We start from the raw sequence: 18,262 nt of genomic DNA, 5'->3' as shown, positions 1-18,262 counted from the left end.
TAAAGAACTTTGTTCCCCTGCTTCAGATCCAACTCTTCCAGGCACCCGGTCAACTAAATCATCTCCTTACTGACTTCAGTCACTGCGATATACTCTGTCTCGGTTGTGGACAATGTTACAATCTTCTGCAGACATGAAATCCAGCTCACTGCTGTTGACGCCAAGGTATAAACATACCTCATGGTACTTCGCCTTGTATCATGATCACCAGTGAAATCCGCATCTACGTATCCCCGCAGTACCAAATCCTTCCTCCTGAAACATAGTGGCTTGTCCGTAGTCCCTCTCAAATAACATAATATCCACTTCACGGCCTCCCAATACTGCTCCTGGATTGCTTGCAAACCTGCTCATAGTTCCTACTGTATAGGCAATATCTTGCCTCGTGCAAACCATCGCGTATATAAGACTACCAATGGCTGATGAATATGGCACTCTGCTTATATGATCCTTCCTTCTCTGCATCTGTCTTGGGTGATTGCTATTCATATAACTTGAACTGACTTTCAAGGGGCGTGATAACAACTTTAGCATTTTGTATATTGAACCTCTGAAATACCTTCTCGATGTATTCAACTTGACTCAACTTCAACGTCCCTTCAGTTTCATCTCTACTGATTCGCATCCCAAAAATTTGCTTTGATGCACGCAGATCCTTCATAGCAAACTCTTTTACCAATTGCTTCTTTAAGTTATTTATCTCCTCTAAACACAGTCCTACAACTAACATGTCATCAGCATATAATAATAACACGATATAGCTAGACTCGAACCTCTTAAAGTAGCAATTATTATCTGAATTACATCTTTCATAGCCATTGCTCTGCATGAAGTTGTCGAACTTCTTATACCACTGTCTCGGAGCCTGTTTCAAACCGTACAACCTCTTCTTGAGTTTACACATCATCTCTTCCTTTCCTTCTTCAATGAAGCCAACAGATTGCTTCACGTAGATTTCTTCATCCCAAGTCACCATGAAAAAAGACAGTCTTCACATTTAACTGCTCAAGGTAGAGATCTTCTGTAGCTACTAAGCTCAACACCACTCTGATGGTTGTAAGCTTACCAACGGGGAAAAATATCTCTGTATAATCCACTTCTTCCCGCTGTTAGAACCCCTTCACGGCTAATCTGGCATTGTATCTCTTGTTTCCATCACTCTCCTGCTTAACTCGGTAGACCCATTTGTTATGTAAGGTCTTTTTCTGTGTAGGTAGTTGGGCTAACTCACATGTCTCATTTGAGTGGAGAGAATCTATCTCTTCTTACATCGCTGCTCCCATTGTTGAGATTCACTAACTTGCATAGACTTCTCATAGCACTCTGGTTCTCCACAATCTGTCAAAAACAAAAAATCTAGTGACAAAAGATATCTGGGATTCGATTTTGGTACCCTGGATGACTTCCTAAGCTCCACGCTCTGGGTAGTCGTCTCTGCACCTGGAGTCTCCTCCGTTCTTCGGTCAAAACTGACGTTGTCTCCCACGTCTGGAAGTTTCTCTAAATCCATGTACTCGAATCCACCTACATCCTTAGTGCTTCTCCCAATGTTGTGGCTATTCTTAGCATTGTCCACGTCCTTATACATCACCTCCTCATTAAATATCACATCTCTGCTCCTGATGATCTTCATGTTCTTCTCATCCCAAAGACGATACCTGAACTTATCAGTGCCGTATCCAATAAATGTACACTTCTGTGACTTAGCTTCTAGATTATCCCGAACATGGTCACTGATGTGAATATATGCCACACAACTAAATACTCGCAAGTGTGAGAGATTGATCTTCTTGTCACTCCAAACCTCCTCTGAAATCCCGTAATCCAATGGAACTGATGTCTCATGATTAATCAAGTAAGCTGTCGTATGCTCCGTATATCCGTCCAAAATATCTTAGGCAGACCTGCATGTAATCGCATGCTCCTGACACTCTCTGTCAATGTCATGTTCATCCTTTCTGCAATGTCGTTTTGTTGCGACGTCTCTGGAGTAGTCCTCTCCAAATGAATCCTGTTTAGAGCACATAACCTCTTGAACTCCTTCAGCTCGTATTCTTCACCATTGTCTGATCTCAAACACTTCACATTTAGATTTGTCTCGTTCTCCATCATGGCCTTGCATTCCTTGAAGATCCCGAACACATCTAACTTGTGCTTTATGAAGTATACCGACACCTTTCTCGAGTGATCGTCGATAAAGGTGACATAATATGTCGAACCGTCAAGAGAAGACACATTAGCTGGACCCCATATGTCTGTATGAACAAGCTCTAGCTTCTGAGCTTTAGGTGATCTTCCACCCTTCTGAAAACTAACTCTCTTCTACTTCCCGTAGATATAGTCCTCGCAAACACCAACTTTCACTGAATCGATATCGGTTAGCTTTTCTTATGAATGTAGAATTTTTATCCCCATCTCGCTCATGTGTCCCAGCCTATTGTGCCACAGATCTGCATTCTCCTTGCCAGCTGTAATTGCGAGGGTGTCACTCGCACATGAGATGAGGTAGAGAGTTCATGTTTTGTTGTCTCAGGTAACCACCATCGTGTTGTTGGAGATTTTTTACAAATCCCCGGTGAATGTTGAAGCATAGCCTCTCGCTCTAAGCTGGCCAACCGAAATAAGATTCCTCTTTAGCTTCGGTATGTGTCTGACATTCTTCAGATTCTATTTAGAGCCCTTCAACTGTATTTGTATATCACTTCTTCTAACAACACTACAGGGTTCATTATCCCCCAAGTATACTTTTCCAAACTTCCCTGATACATAGTCATGAAGAAGCTTCCTATTAGCAGTGACGTGAAATGTGGCTCCCGAATCAATAACCCATGAATCGAAATCGCTATCCATAGCAAGGTTTAAGGCATCTTGCGCGAGATGAGCCTCATACTCATTCGCATCCTTCTTTTGTGCTTTACAGATTGAAGACATATGACCCTCCTAGCCGTAGTTCTAACACTTCCCTTTGATAGGCCTAACTTTCGAATTTGACCTCCTCTTGGTTGACTTCGACCGATTCTTGTTCTGATTACCCTTCTTCTGGCTTCTGGCTCTCTGCTCGAGATTTAGGGTTGATCCTGAACCTTCTGATTCGGACGATTTTCTTCTAACCTCCTCCGATAGAATCATGCTAACAACCTCGCTCAGTTTTAACTTCTCCTTTCCCGTCGAATTACTAATTGTGATCACACAACCTGCCTAATTATCTGGCAACTATGGTAGAATCAATAGGGCATGAACTTCGTCATCAAACATGATATCCACGAAGATAAGTTGATCAACAATTATGTTAAACTCGCTGAGATGCATCATGGAGGAATGTCCTTCTGCCATCTTGAGGTTGAAGAGTGTTTGACAAGATTGTTTGCGTCAGGAACAAGTTTTGTTGTAGAATTTATTATAACTGTTTATCGATTACAATAAATACAAAAGAGTGGGCTTCGTATTTTGTAAAACTACTTTTTACAATAAAAATCAAATTATAAGCTCCTTAGAAACAAATACAGGATCATTGTTTGGATCACTGCTTGCGCGGGATCTTTGCCTGTGCTGGGGGTACGTTAGCCCGTGGACCACCGAATTACGAATTCTGGTTGAATTGTGAAGGCTTTGGGGATTCTTCCTTCGTTTAGAAGTAAGAATAGTTTCAGTGAATATCTTATCAAAGTAAGATGAACACTCTTCTCAAGATCAAGTCAAAACTTAGATCTTAAGGAACCTCTGAATTGTTGAAAGGAGATGAACTTTTGAAATTCGCCCAAACCTTTTTTTTAAATCTCTGCCCAATTGCTCCGCTCCAAAATGCTCAGCCCCCTCTTTTTTTGTAACCGCTTCTCCCGCCTTTAAATGACATGACTCTTGCGGTTATGGGTGTGATTCTCGCTTGTAACTGTTCCCCCCACGTTCATAGGTGATCCCTAGCAGTTAATAAGCCGTGTGGACCGCACAAAACTCAAGAAAACTATCAAAAAATACATCTTCAGCTTCTCGGTGTGCAAGAAAATCTCGCATTTCTGAGACAGTTGTAACTGTCTCGCATTCTGAGACAGTTGCAACTGTCTCGCACTTTCGAGACAGTTTGTGTTGTCTCGGGTATTTTGGTTCTAACTTTCTCACCCAATCTCAGAATGAGGTGATCCAAGATACATTGGAAAGATGGTGAAGAGATCTATAACTTTTATCTTTTAAGATTTTCAGGTTCTGTGTGAATCATGATCGAAATCTCAGTTCTTGTCTTGTAGTTTCCCAGACAGTTGCATGTGTCTCGGAAACTATGTGCTGTGTTTTGTCTCTAATTCCCACGTACAATCTCGGAATGAGGTGATCCAAGATGCATTGGAAAGCTTGAGAAGATCTCTACAACCTCCCATAGGCTTGCATTTCCGAGACAGTTGTAACTATCTTGCATTCCGAGACAGTTACAACTATCTCGCACTTTCGAGACAGTTTGTGCTGTCTCGGGTATTTTGACTCTAACTCTCTCGTCCAATCTCAGAATGAGGTGATCCAAGATACGTTGGAAATCTCGTGAAGAGCTCTACAACATCCCATAGGTTCACATTTTTGAGACAGCTGTAACTGTCTCGCATTGCGAGACAGTTACAACTGTTTTGCACTTTCGAGACAGTTTGTGCTATCTCGGGTATTTTGACTCTAACTCCCTCATACGATTTCGGAATGAGGTGATCGAAGATGCGTTGGAAAGATGACGAAGAGATCTATAACTTTTATATTTGAGCTTCTTCAGATTTGAATCACATAATGGCTAAAATATGTGAGACATATTATAGTTTCTGAGACAGTTGCATGTGTCTTGGAAACCTATATGATGTATGTATTGTTGTTTTGCTTCTAACTCTCTTGTCCGATCTCGGAATGAGGTGATCTAGGATGTGTTAGAAATCTCGCGAAGAGATCTACAACCTCTCATAGGCGAGACACTCATGGAGTGGGAGAGATATACATGGTACTTCGCCCTTTTGTGGGCGAATCACAACTCTCGGTTGAATTGTTCCTTTATCGTTTAGCGTGTTTCACAGACTCGTACGCTTCTCGACTTACTTCATGTGCTTTTTAACTTCTCTACAGTATCGGATGATCTTCTTTGACTCAGATAATCCTCTTTGACTCGGATAATAACATTCATCGTCTTTTCTTCATCTCGAGCTATGTGCGAGAACCTATAAGCATTTTTTTATGCTTACAGAGATGCTCCTTGTTTACGATTGACGGTTACACGTACATCTTAGTGAGCGCTTCCATAAGCCCCACCGTCGTCTTCTCCTTCAATATATTGTGTGTGACTGTCTTGGTGAGCGACAACCGAATTTGCCCTAGAGCATTCCTATCCAGTATCTCCCACTCCTCGTCGGATTCCTCTTTCTTCTTTCCTTTAGCTTTGCCCATCAACGGATGGTATAAATCCTTCTGGTACAGATAGTCCTCTATCTGTGACTTTTAGTAGACGAAGTCTGAGCCGTTAAACTTCTCGATCTTAAATTTTCTTCCCTCTGCCATGACTCTCACACAAACTTTCTGAACAAAGCTCTGATACTAGTTGTTGGGGATTCGAAACAATCAAATTGAATCAGTGTCCTTCCGGACCTTGTATTTGATAGTAGAAAAGTAGGAAAATCAATAAAAGAAAAAACTTACATGAAAGTAAATAAGAAAGAACACACCAGATTTAACGAGGTTCGATAGCTTGCCTACGTTCTCAGGAGTCACACCACACAATTCTTTGATTAATTGAAGAAGATTATAATGCCCACAAATAGGTTTTTATCTCTCTGAGATCTCTCTTTTGATTAATTGAAGAAGATTATAATGCCCACAAATAGGTTTTTATCTCTCTGAGATCTCTCTGAAAGAATCCTCTCAAAACCCTCTTTTTCCACAAATAGGTTTTTATCTCTCTGAGATCTCTCTGAAAGAATCCTCTCAAAACCCTCTTTTTCACGTGTCTTTTTGAACCCTAAAATATATAAGAGTATATATAGAAGTCTGGGTGGAAACAGAATCCCGATCAAAACAGGAAACTGGAAAACCCGTCGTCGGTCGACCGGACCTAATGTTTCGGTCGACCGGCCAGAACGTCGGTTTCTGCAGGGTTTCCCGTGTGCACGTTCTGATCGACCGACATAGGCCTCGCGGTCGACCGGCCAGAGTGACATCTTCTTCTCAGTTTTCTACAGGGTTCGCGGTCGACCGGATATCCTCCTCTGGTCGACCAACCAACGATTTGACTGTTTCCTTCTTTTTTTTATTCCAGCTTTTGGTCTATATCACTTAGACTAACAAAAAGTCTAAAATATTTATGCAGCAGTAATCTTTTGAAAAATGCGCTTAAATTACATGCTTAATTAGATTTGAGGCTCAAACTCTAGGATATCATCTTAAAGTTTCTTCCACGGAAATACCGAATATGTTGATAAGAAACATTATAATTTTTTTTATGGCAAATCACTTTATAATTTCTGTCAAATACATCTCAAAATCTATGAGCACGGGGAAACGTGTGGGACCTTTGGAGGTTAGGTTATGGATCCAACAGTATCATTTAATCATATCATGTTCATGTAGCACCCATCACTTTCTGCAGTCTATAACTAAAATGACAGATCTTGTTCATGAATGATTGATTGATTTCAAAGATCTTGAGAAGTCCATAGATTCTGAACCTAGATCCTCTCTAGTAAAAACGATCAATGGAGGTTGGTTCTCATATTTCAATTGAGTACTGTAAGTCTGTACTTTTGACGCGGATTCTTGTGATTCATTATGAAATGGGTGCAAATGTATACAAAATGCATGTGACATTTTAGAAGAACAGGTGAAAATTCAAAAGCCTAAGGTCACGTGCAGATAAAATTTCTCAAAGGGCGGACAACAGAGGCGGACAATAAATAGTTACTAATCTAAAAATAAAAATATAATATTATAAAATGAGAACACAATGGGAGAGTTATTTTTTGGACAAGTGGGGGTTTGAGATAATTATTCTAATGAAACAATTTTATCCCTTTAGGTACCGTTTGGCAAAGGGTTAAGTGAGGGGTTAAGGAGACTTAACCCCCTCTTAACCTGCCAAACACAACAAATCTATATAAGAGTTAAAGTGGGTTAACCCTCCATAATTTGCCAAACATAAAAAATATAGAAGGGTTAAGTTAACCCCTCTAGAGGGGTTAAGTTAACCCCTCTAGAAGGGTTAAAATGAGTTAACCCCTCAAAAAGAGGGGTTTACTAATACTCCTATTTAGATGGAATAAGAGTTAACCCTTCTAATTATAAAGAAAATAGTCAAAATCATTGTTATTCCCAAACACTAAAACTGATCATAAGGGCTAAAATAAAACTTATTTAACGGGTTAATAATTTAGTCCTTCGGATTATCAAATGGGCTAAGTACGTTAATCATTCTCTTTAACCCCTCTTCATTAACCCTTTGCCAAACAGGATAATTGTTAAAGTGAAATAATTTTTCGCTAGTGGGATAAATAGGAACAATTTTGTGAAGCGGGATATTTTGATAAGATAATGTTGGATAAATTTTTATAATCATGAAATATATATCTATGCATTTTGAAGATATAAATACTATTTATGTATTTTAAACTTACTATTATTGATTGATAATTGCTTACAAGAATGTTCTTTACTATTAAATAACTTTTGGTTAGACTATAAAATATTAACAATTATTATTATAATGATGATCTAATGATGGTGATAACCATAATAGGAAAGAAGTAGAGAAAAAAAATATAAAAAATAAAAATAACAAAATAAATATGAGTTCTAGTTTTTACCACCTAGTTCCAAGCTAAAACATGGAATAATTTGAGAGACTAGAACTATCATTTTTGTATAGAAAAACAAAAAAAGTAGGATAATTTTGTATCATTATCCCAATTCTATTTTTGTGAGATTTCTACTTAACTAACACTATAAAAATTTATTCTAGTTGTAGTTCTATGTGACTAACACTTTAAAAATTCATCTCACAGATTATCCCAGTTCTAAGTGACTAACCCCCCTTAGGATATTTTGAGTGGTGTAAAGTAGAACAATTTAGGATAATGGGACAATTTAAAGGTTTGATTTTACAATTCATGTTGGATAATTGATGATGTGATACCTTATTAAAGTACAACATTTATCTATTAATTAAGTCTAAATTAATTTACCTAATTGGTTTAGTATATTATTTAATAAGTTATTATAATGTAATACATCATTTTACTTTATACTGAACTATAATATATTATATTATAACTGCTAATTAATTATAATTATATTTAATATTGTTAATTAATTTAATATAATATATAATAATAATATGATATTTATATAATAATTGATATAGTATACAAACAATATATTTAATATAATATTTCAATAATATAATATTTAATCAAATATTTCAATATTTTGATTAATTCAATATAATATTATTTAAAATATTATATTATTATTAAAATATAATATTTTATTTTATTTTATGATAATTACTATAATTTAAATCGATTATTAATTTAAATAGAATAATCGATGACATGACTCCTTATTAAAATATAATATTTATAATAATCATAATATACCATTAATATGTTCAATATTATTAACTAAAAAATATTATTAAATATTATTAAATAATATATTATATTATATTAATTTTATATATATTATCATACTTTAATATGTAGTAGATTATTACTATTTTTATTCTAACTAAAAAAATATATACTAAATAATATAAGGTAATATTATAATAATATAATACTAATATTGTAATATATAAAATATTATTAACCAATATGTAATAATGATATATAATAATATTGTATTAGATAATATTATATAATATTTTATTATCTTAGGCTTATAATATAATTTTATAATCTAATATAATTAAGATATATTATACATTATAATACAATTAACATATATTAGATATTTAACAAATTAGTGCTTCAAAATTATCCTATTTTTCTCATGATTGTCCAAAGTTAAGAATGGGGTAATTTTTTGAGGTTAGGACGAAAATTTTGTATATAAGTTGGATAATTTTAGGAAAAGTGGTTGTAATTATCTCAATCTCATTGTCCCAATGAATAACAAATTAAAGTAAAATTTTAATCTCATTGTCTCAATGAATAATACCATAACGTAAAAACCTAAAAATTATCTCACTTACCCTAAAATTACACCAACCAATAACCCCCTAAGAAAATATTGGGTTTTTTGTTTTGCCTTTGGTGTGTTTTTAGTAATAGGTCAAACTCAAATGGAATGAGCTATGGAATGCAAATCGGTCAAATGGAGCTTCTAATTGTTGGTTTGATAAATAGATTTCGGGCAATTAGGGTGCAAATTTGCAAAAAAAAAAATGGGGACTGACTGAAAATTTACAAGACCTATAAAGTAATTACAGAATCCCTAGCGGTGCATTTGCACCCTACGGCAGAACCTAGATCCGCCCCTGCGATTCATATGTGAACGAAGATTACAAAGGAAAAAACAAAACTATTACTTAGACTAGCAGTCTAGCATCCAACAACAGAAAAAGGTTAAGTATACAAATAATAATAATAATAATATTATTATTATTATTAAATGGATAGGTACACAAAGCGACTGTGACTATTTAAGAATAGTATCAGTACTATTTGATAGGTACACAAAACTTTTGTGACTATTTAAGTAAATGGATAGGTACACAAAACTACTGTCACTATTTAAGTATAGTATCATGACTATTTGAACTAGAGAAGAATGGGTTTTTCATATCCGCATTAAAAATAGTATATATTATCAGAAAATTAATCTAATGACAGTGAAAGATAAAAGTAAGAAAGTTATTTTTATTTAACAATTAAAGTATTTGTTTTTATGTAAGTGGTTATGAAAGTGAGATGCAAGAAAGTTGCCACATATGATTTAATGTAATTTTGATTTCCCCTAAAAAAGTGGTGAAGTCACATGAAAGTGGCAAAAAAAGTAACTAATTTAATTAAATGATTTTAATTATACTTTCTAATTAATCTTATTTTGCCACGTCATCTTCACATTGCGCTTTCGATAATAATTTAATTTTTCCAAACAAACATTGTATTTCACTTACGTGCTGTCATGGATGTAAAAGTCATTTGCAAAAAAAATAACTTATATATTTTAAATTCACTTTCAGATTGCCAAACATCCCCCAAGATGTTAAAAACCTTTTTATTTAAAAAAAAGAAAGAAAGGGGACAAGTTGTTCAGAAATTTTATTGATTAGAAAAATAGATATATTATATAAAATAGAAATAAATATGTTTAAATATGTCGCACGCATGTAACGTATAATTCACATTAACGTCTCTCAATCATACAATCTAATGAAAAAACTGTAGATTTTTGGTGCAAAACCTCATAATTGGTGATAATTTTGTGAAATTTAGTCAATGAGAAGTGGATTTCATGGACAAAAAGGTGCAGCAGGAAAACCTTGGAGACTTCTTGTGGACGGTTTTGAGTTGCTGATTCTAAGTGCTTGGCATGCTCACATTCATCTTTTTGACCTCTCAATAGCTGAGCCATTTTCCCCCCCTTTTTCTTTCTTTCTTTTTTTATTAATGATGATGCAAGGAATTGAGGGGGGGAATAAAAAGAAAGCAGTTGAAATGGGGGGATGACTTTGTACACGAAATAAAGGGCCAGTATTGGGCCTGAATTTGCTAAAGGTTTGTCAAGTGTTTCGATCAGCCCAGAAATTTAGTGAAGGGGATTGACCCAGTTTTTTAGGAGGAATTGGTGCTTCACGACTTTCCTCTGTTCTCGACCGCATCTGTGATATCTACGCAAAATAAAAAGGAAAATATCAATAATAATAACCATTGATTTGGTAGAATTAGTGATATATTAAACTATAGGAGGCCCTTAACTCAAGGCTGACCGTTATTATAATGTAGCAGGCACACGTCACTTATGTATGTTCTTACAAAGAAATGACAAACAAACTTATCATCCAATCCTTTGCATAATTAAGTTTTGCAATTAATACACTTTTAGATAATTAGCTTCAAAAATTTTCTTTAAATTTTTTGTTTTTAATTTCTTTTTCATACTCTTAACATGCAATGCGGCGCCTTTTTTTAAAGTAAAAACAGGACGAGATGCCCTATTCATTTCATATATAAAAACTGTTTATCAACCACAAACCAAAGAGATTGGGGGCTGGAGAAGAAACAAAGCGATAAAATACATGAGAATAGGGAGAGGACCTTGTCGTCACCTAAAGCTCGGTGAATATTGAACGAACTTCTGCACCTCCCAAAACCTATGCTAGAAGCTAGTATGTTGGTATGAGTCTTAGCGTCTTTGAAAATGGATTTGTTCGGACTGCTCCAAATGCACCAACAGAAAGCTGGCACGAATACCCGCCAAAGGGATTTAAGTCTGCCATTCTGGAATGCGGTGCCTTAAAGAAGAAATAGTAACTAATAATGAATATAATTAGTCGATGTAAAAAATGCTAGATCTTGTATTTATTTATCGTTGGGACACAGGTTAGTTAGGAGCTTAAGATTAGTATGTTAATGATGCAGGCTCAAATATATCCTAGTAAGTTCGTTTTATTTTCTGCCGTGGTAAATTAGAGGCCATGTACTGTATTGGGTTGGGCTCTTCGCTAGCCCAAAAGGAATACAGCGATGCTCCGTAATCCTGCTAGTAATAGCCATATTTCATAGAGTAACCCATTTTGTGTATGAGACTAAGCTCTGTGGAAAAAAAAAAATTGACGAAGACGTTCATTGAACCTTCTGTATATGAATATTTATTTTTATATTTTACTTTTCCCTTTTTAAGTTCTTGTTTAGGGAATGAGGTGGTCTGGAAAGGTTTTTTTTTTTTTTTTGCGATATACGACTTACTGAACTAACAATATCCAAGCCCTTTAATAAATAAAAACATAGCCAGATCGGACCACGGCCCATTAGAAAACATTTGCATGTTCATTCGCTTTGGATTGCTTGTGTTAAGAATTGACTAGCAAAAGAAAAAAAGAAAAAAAATACTGTACGTTGATTCAGCTGAATTCCACTTCTTTTCTATTGATGAAATTGAAGGTTCCTATTTTGCTAATTATATCACCGTAAATGAACTTCATACAATGAAAGATTGCGAATTGGTATGTTTTATTAATGAATTCAAATTCAACAAGAAGACCCTAACAGCAGTGGAGAATTTGACTGAGTTGATTGCCCCTTAAGCATTTCTAAATTATATACTTTCGATGTAAATTGTTTTGCTATAACTCGTTTAATGCAATGAGCTAGAATTACCTATACCTTGCTTAAAAATGAATTACGGTGGATTGTCTCCATAATTCTGATTTTATAAAAAGAGTTAGTTGAGTAAAACATTTTCTGTACTATATTTACTATAACTGATGATCACTTTTTATTCCTAAGGTTTATATTAGCATTGAGATCATTGACACTCAAAAGCAGTAATCCTTCTTAATGTTTGTATCTACACTAAAAAATCGAATGTTTGTTTGCCCCCTATAAGAGAATAGGGGCTCTCTTCAGAACAAACTGGAATTAAGAGATCTCTTTGCAACACATTAACATCACATGACATCTATTTGACGTATGCATATAAATAAAGACATAACTTTTGTGATGACATCATGAAGTCTAGGTAACTAATAAAATTAGAAGTATTCAGTGACTAATCTCCTATACTGCCTTGGGTATGTTTGCGACTAACTCTAAAAAAAATCTAGAAATTCCAATTAAATCCCAAATTTTCAAGAAAATAAACAAGCATTGCATTAAGCTATCATATCCTTGTATGGCATTGCCCCCCACTCCGAGAACAATAATTGTAGATCAATAACAAAGCTTTACTCAGAATGCACATCACTCCCTCACGTGCTTAGAGATAAACAGGTAATTATTACAAGCAAAAGCTCATCTCGTGAACATGCGCAACTAGGATTAACTTAACTAATCAAAACCAAAAAAGTGAGTTAAAAAGTTGCACATGGGGTTCGATAATTCATGTGCACACAAATAATTTCAATTTGGATTGAGTCTAATGGTATCCTTGTCCATGGACCATGTCGAATGATGCTGGATGTACAGCAACGATTAACAGTGACTGGTCCAGGTATTAGGCAAGACTTTTGCAAGGAGCAGAAATTCTTAAATCGTTTAATAATTGTTAGAATTATATAAAACTATAATCCTCGATTTTCACCACAATTTCGGAGTTTTTATGTAACGATTAGAGAGACTCGATTTAAGATGTTATCGAAGCCACAGGGTTCAAATCCTACCAGCCATAAATTTAAAGCGGATTTTCTGCTTGAGTCTAAAGTGTAGCCCATTAAAAGGCCTCAACCTGCAAGAACATGTTAGAATATAAAAAAATAATCTTTAGCTCTCACCATGACTTAGATAATTTAAGTTACACACTTTCAAGCTAATTTTTTGCCAGCTTTGATATAGATGGAAACTAATAAGTGATTAAGCAGTAGGGATTTGTATTATTTTCACTACTTGTTCGATGGTACAGACCATTTACTCAAGGGTTAATTGGGGCTAGACCCTCAAAGATTCTATTTGTGCAAATGGTCCCCTATAGTATTTATCCTAGTGCGAATAGATCTTCTTACCGAGTGAATTGATTAGAAATTGGGAGTCTTAATCGTCACCAAAGGAACTATAAGAGATCTACCCCGCCCCTTTTTTTTATTTTTTATTTTCTTTTAGAAGCCCAAAAAATTCATCCAAGGGGTCAACACGCACAAATAAAGGATGTTCGGTAAGGCTTATTGTTTGAAGATTATAAGTTAGGTAGCATTTATTGATTTTTGGCTTTTATGATAAAAATGCTATAAAAATTGTTTGGATAGTATAATAATTTGTTTGGTCAAAACCTAACTTATTTAGGTGAGCATATAAGTTAGTTTTTTAAAAGCTAGGGTATACAAACTTTTTAAAATGTGACTTATAAATCAAAAGTTTGGGTATACTTGCTTTTTAAAATGTGACTTGTAAACTAACTTATTCGGTATTTTACTAAACATATAGAAATAAGAAAATGTAGCTTAAAAGCTAGTTTGAGTAAAAAATAAGTCATCCCAAACACCCTCATAGTCTACCCGCTATTGGGCAGACACTACCGAGGGTCTATTTGCAATTTACCTTTTTTAAATCACAAGTGTTCATCTATATGTATATGATTGTATTTGAAATAGTAAACTATTCATTCTGATTAAAGGATAAAGCTATATATTTTGATCAATTTTAAAGAGTAACATTAGGTTTGCAACAAATCCTTTTGCCTATTTTATTTAGGCTTAGCTAAGTCAACTATGGTATCTCTAATTTCTATAAATAAAAGTATTGCTTGAGAAACTACTCAACAACATCACTGTAGATGATAGATCGCTTTTTAAATGAACTTAACATATACTCCAAAGTACCATTAATGGATAAATGAGCTTAACATATACTCCAAAGTACTATTAACGGATAATTTGTACTTTATAGCTTCATTTATACTTAATTAGTTACAAAAAAAAATTAGTTATAAAATGAGAGCTGCGCAATAAATTACGATAGTTTGTACTTTATAGCTCCAAACTATTTATTCTGATCAATGCCTTCCGTTCCGTTTAACTCAATAAATGATCCAACAAGAAAATTTCTAAGGAAACCCCACTTTGAGACATATCTCACAACGGCAACATAAAAAAATTAAAAAAGGGTTTTTTTCGATATTGGCCCCCACTTTGAGACATCTCCCAATTTAGGTGTTTTTATTTGGTCCTTCAAATCTTCATATTTTGAATTCAGTCCCCGAATGTTTTGAAGTTAGTCTCCCAAATTTCTCAACTAAGTCCTAACTAAGGGGACTAATTTCAAAACACTTAGGTACTGTTTGGCAAAGGGTTAAGTGAGAGGTTAAGGAGACTTAACCTCTTCTTAACCCGCCAAATACAAATAATCTATACAATGGTTAAAGTGTGTTAATCCTCCGTAATTTGCCAAACATAAAAAATATAAAAGGGTTAAACTAACCTCTCTAGAGAAATTAAAATGAGTTAACCCCTCATTTTATTATTACTCCTATTTAGAAGTATTAAGAGTTAACCCTTCTAATTATAAAAAAAATAGTTAAAATTATTGTTATTCTCAAACACTAAACCTGATCACAATGGCTAAAATAAAACTTATTTAACAGGTTAATAGTCATTCAGATTATCGAATGAGCTAAGTACATTAATCCTTCTATTTAACCCTTCTTCTTTAACCATTTGCCAACGTGGCCTTACTCATTTGGGGAGCTAATTTCCAAATATGAAGATACGAGGGACTAATTACAAAATATTGAAGTATTTATAACTTTGGGAGACTTCTAAATATGAAGTTTCGGGGGGCTAATTCAACCTATGAAAGAATTGAAGGGACTAATTTTGGGGGCAAAAACTCATAAAAAAGAAATTTAACATATCTACAAATATAATCACAACCAACCGCATTTGACCGACAATAGCAACGATAAACAACCATTAACAATTTAGCATACAACCCATAGAGATGATATTGTGGATCTAAAATCATAATAAATAAATAAAAGGACCAGCTCAGAATCTAGCCGTTTCTTTTATCTCATCCCCCAAATTTCCCTACTCCCAGCACCTTTACCCATGTGGCCTTCTCTCGGTCTCAGCCCAAAAGAATCAGACCCAAAATCAAACTGAATCCTAAACAAAAGAGCTACAGCACATGGTCTCCAAACTCAGGAAAATTTTTATAGAGTCTTTGCTCCCCAAACAGCCGGCATTATTTCAGAACCCGACTAGATTAACGACCACGTTAATCAACAAATTAGTTAATTTAAAACTTTTAATAAAGTGGAAGTGTTTGTATTTTGTGCAGAAGATGCTGCCTGCAGTGAGGCAGGGGCAGGCCTGTCAATTCGATTCAAATCCAGCATCATTTCCTAGAGCACTAGACGACAAAAAACCAACAATATTGCAGAAAAGGCCAGAAGAAGAAAACAGTAAATGCAATAACAAGACCCGCAGGAGGCGCATTTTTCGCAAATAGGGAGCACAGATCGGGGGAAGCAGAGTCACATGCAAAAACAACACAGCTACATTACTCAGCTACAGGACAAATTACCATCAAAAGTCTACACAGCAACTTTTTTTTTTTTCACCGGCAAAAAGATCAGCACAAACCCTCCCCCACTATTTACAGAATCTGATAGCAAAACTCAAATTTAACAAAACGAAGAGTTAATTAATCAATAATCATCATGACCATAGGCGGCCCTGCCTTTTAGTTTTTCCCTTTGCTGCTGCCGTTACCGGCTTTCGGGTTGGAGCTCGACCCAGAACCCGAACCGGAGAAAAGCTGGCCGAAACCGAAACTCTTGGACCCGGCACGGAGAGAACAAACCGGCACGTTGAGGACCGGCGTCACGCGCACGTTGGCAGAGTATGAGCGCTCCATGCCGCGGTGTTTGATGCGGGGCCCACCGTTGAAGGTGCTCGGGCTACTCGAGCTCCGGCCGAGTCCTTGAAAAACAACTTTACCCGAAGCGACACGCGCCCTTCCGCTCCGGTTCTTGCTCTTGAAACCCTAACTTTTGGTGGGTTTCGGTTCAAAAGAATCGGGGCTTGGTTTGGTTTGTGTTCGGAGTCGAGAGAGAGGCGAGGGTGCTCTTCGGATTCGGGTCCGGACGAGGATGTTGACGACAGCGAGAGGCGAGAGGAGATCGACAGCGGCTCAGTGTCGGATTCTTTCAGTAGGGGCAGGTTAAGATTAGGATCCGACGATGATGAGGATCGCAGATTGCGGTTAAGGAAATGCTTTAAGGACTTCGGGTTCAGGTTTTTAGATTATCGAATGAGCTAAGTACATTAATCCTTCTATTTAACCCTTCTTCTTTAACCATTTGCCAACGTGGCCTTACTCATTTGGGGAGCTAATTTCCAAATATGAAGATACGAGGGACTAATTACAAAATATTGAAGTATTTATAACTTTGGGAGACTTCTAAATATGAAGTTTCGGGGGGCTAATTCAACCTATGAAAGAATTGAAGGGACTAATTTTGGGGGCAAAAACTCATAAAAAAGAAATTTAACATATCTACAAATATAATCACAACCAACCGCATTTGACCGACAATAGCAACGATAAACAACCATTAACAATTTAGCATACAACCCATAGAGATGATATTGTGGATCTAAAATCATAATAAATAAATAAAAGGACCAGCTCAGAATCTAGCCGTTTCTTTTATCTCATCCCCCAAATTTCCCTACTCCCAGCACCTTTACCCATGTGGCCTTCTCTCGGTCTCAGCCCAAAAGAATCAGACCCAAAATCAAACTGAATCCTAAACAAAAGAGCTACAGCACATGGTCTCCAAACTCAGGAAAATTTTTATAGAGTCTTTGCTCCCCAAACAGCCGGCATTATTTCAGAACCCGACTAGATTAACGACCACGTTAATCAACAAATTAGTTAATTTAAAACTTTTAATAAAGTGGAAGTGTTTGTATTTTGTGCAGAAGATGCTGCCTGCAGTGAGGCAGGGGCAGGCCTGTCAATTCGATTCAAATCCAGCATCATTTCCTAGAGCACTAGACGACAAAAAACCAACAATATTGCAGAAAAGGCCAGAAGAAGAAAACAGTAAATGCAATAACAAGACCCGCAGGAGGCGCATTTTTCGCAAATAGGGAGCACAGATCGGGGGAAGCAGAGTCACATGCAAAAACAACACAGCTACATTACTCAGCTACAGGACAAATTACCATCAAAAGTCTACACAGCAACTTTTTTTTTTTTCACCGGCAAAAAGATCAGCACAAACCCTCCCCCACTATTTACAGAATCTGATAGCAAAACTCAAATTTAACAAAACGAAGAGTTAATTAATCAATAATCATCATGACCATAGGCGGCCCTGCCTTTTAGTTTTTCCCTTTGCTGCTGCCGTTACCGGCTTTCGGGTTGGAGCTCGACCCAGAACCCGAACCGGAGAAAAGCTGGCCGAAACCGAAACTCTTGGACCCGGCACGGAGAGAACAAACCGGCACGTTGAGGACCGGCGTCACGCGCACGTTGGCAGAGTATGAGCGCTCCATGCCGCGGTGTTTGATGCGGGGCCCACCGTTGAAGGTGCTCGGGCTACTCGAGCTCCGGCCGAGTCCTTGAAAAACAACTTTACCCGAAGCGTT

At 36.1% G+C, this 18,262-nt stretch overlaps 1 protein-coding gene across 1 annotated transcript in view; it reads right to left on the bottom strand.

Moving 5' to 3' along the window:
• Positions 16,143 to 18,262, bottom strand: part of LOC109834641 — a 3,036-nt gene continuing 916 nt past the window's right edge. The window contains exon 3 of the mRNA XM_020402673.1: positions 16,143 to 16,649. Coding sequence (XP_020258262.1) covers positions 16,347 to 16,649 — 303 coding nt within the window. The 3' untranslated portion in view covers positions 16,143 to 16,346. The remainder of the gene's footprint in view (positions 16,650 to 18,262) is intronic.

This window comes from Asparagus officinalis, chromosome 3, assembly GCF_001876935.1.
Source record: "Asparagus officinalis chromosome 3, Aspof.V1, whole genome shotgun sequence".
Taxonomy (NCBI): domain Eukaryota; kingdom Viridiplantae; phylum Streptophyta; class Magnoliopsida; order Asparagales; family Asparagaceae; genus Asparagus; species Asparagus officinalis.
The sequence above is the reverse complement of the archived record's forward strand: the minus strand, read 5'-3'. Positions and strand labels throughout refer to the sequence as shown.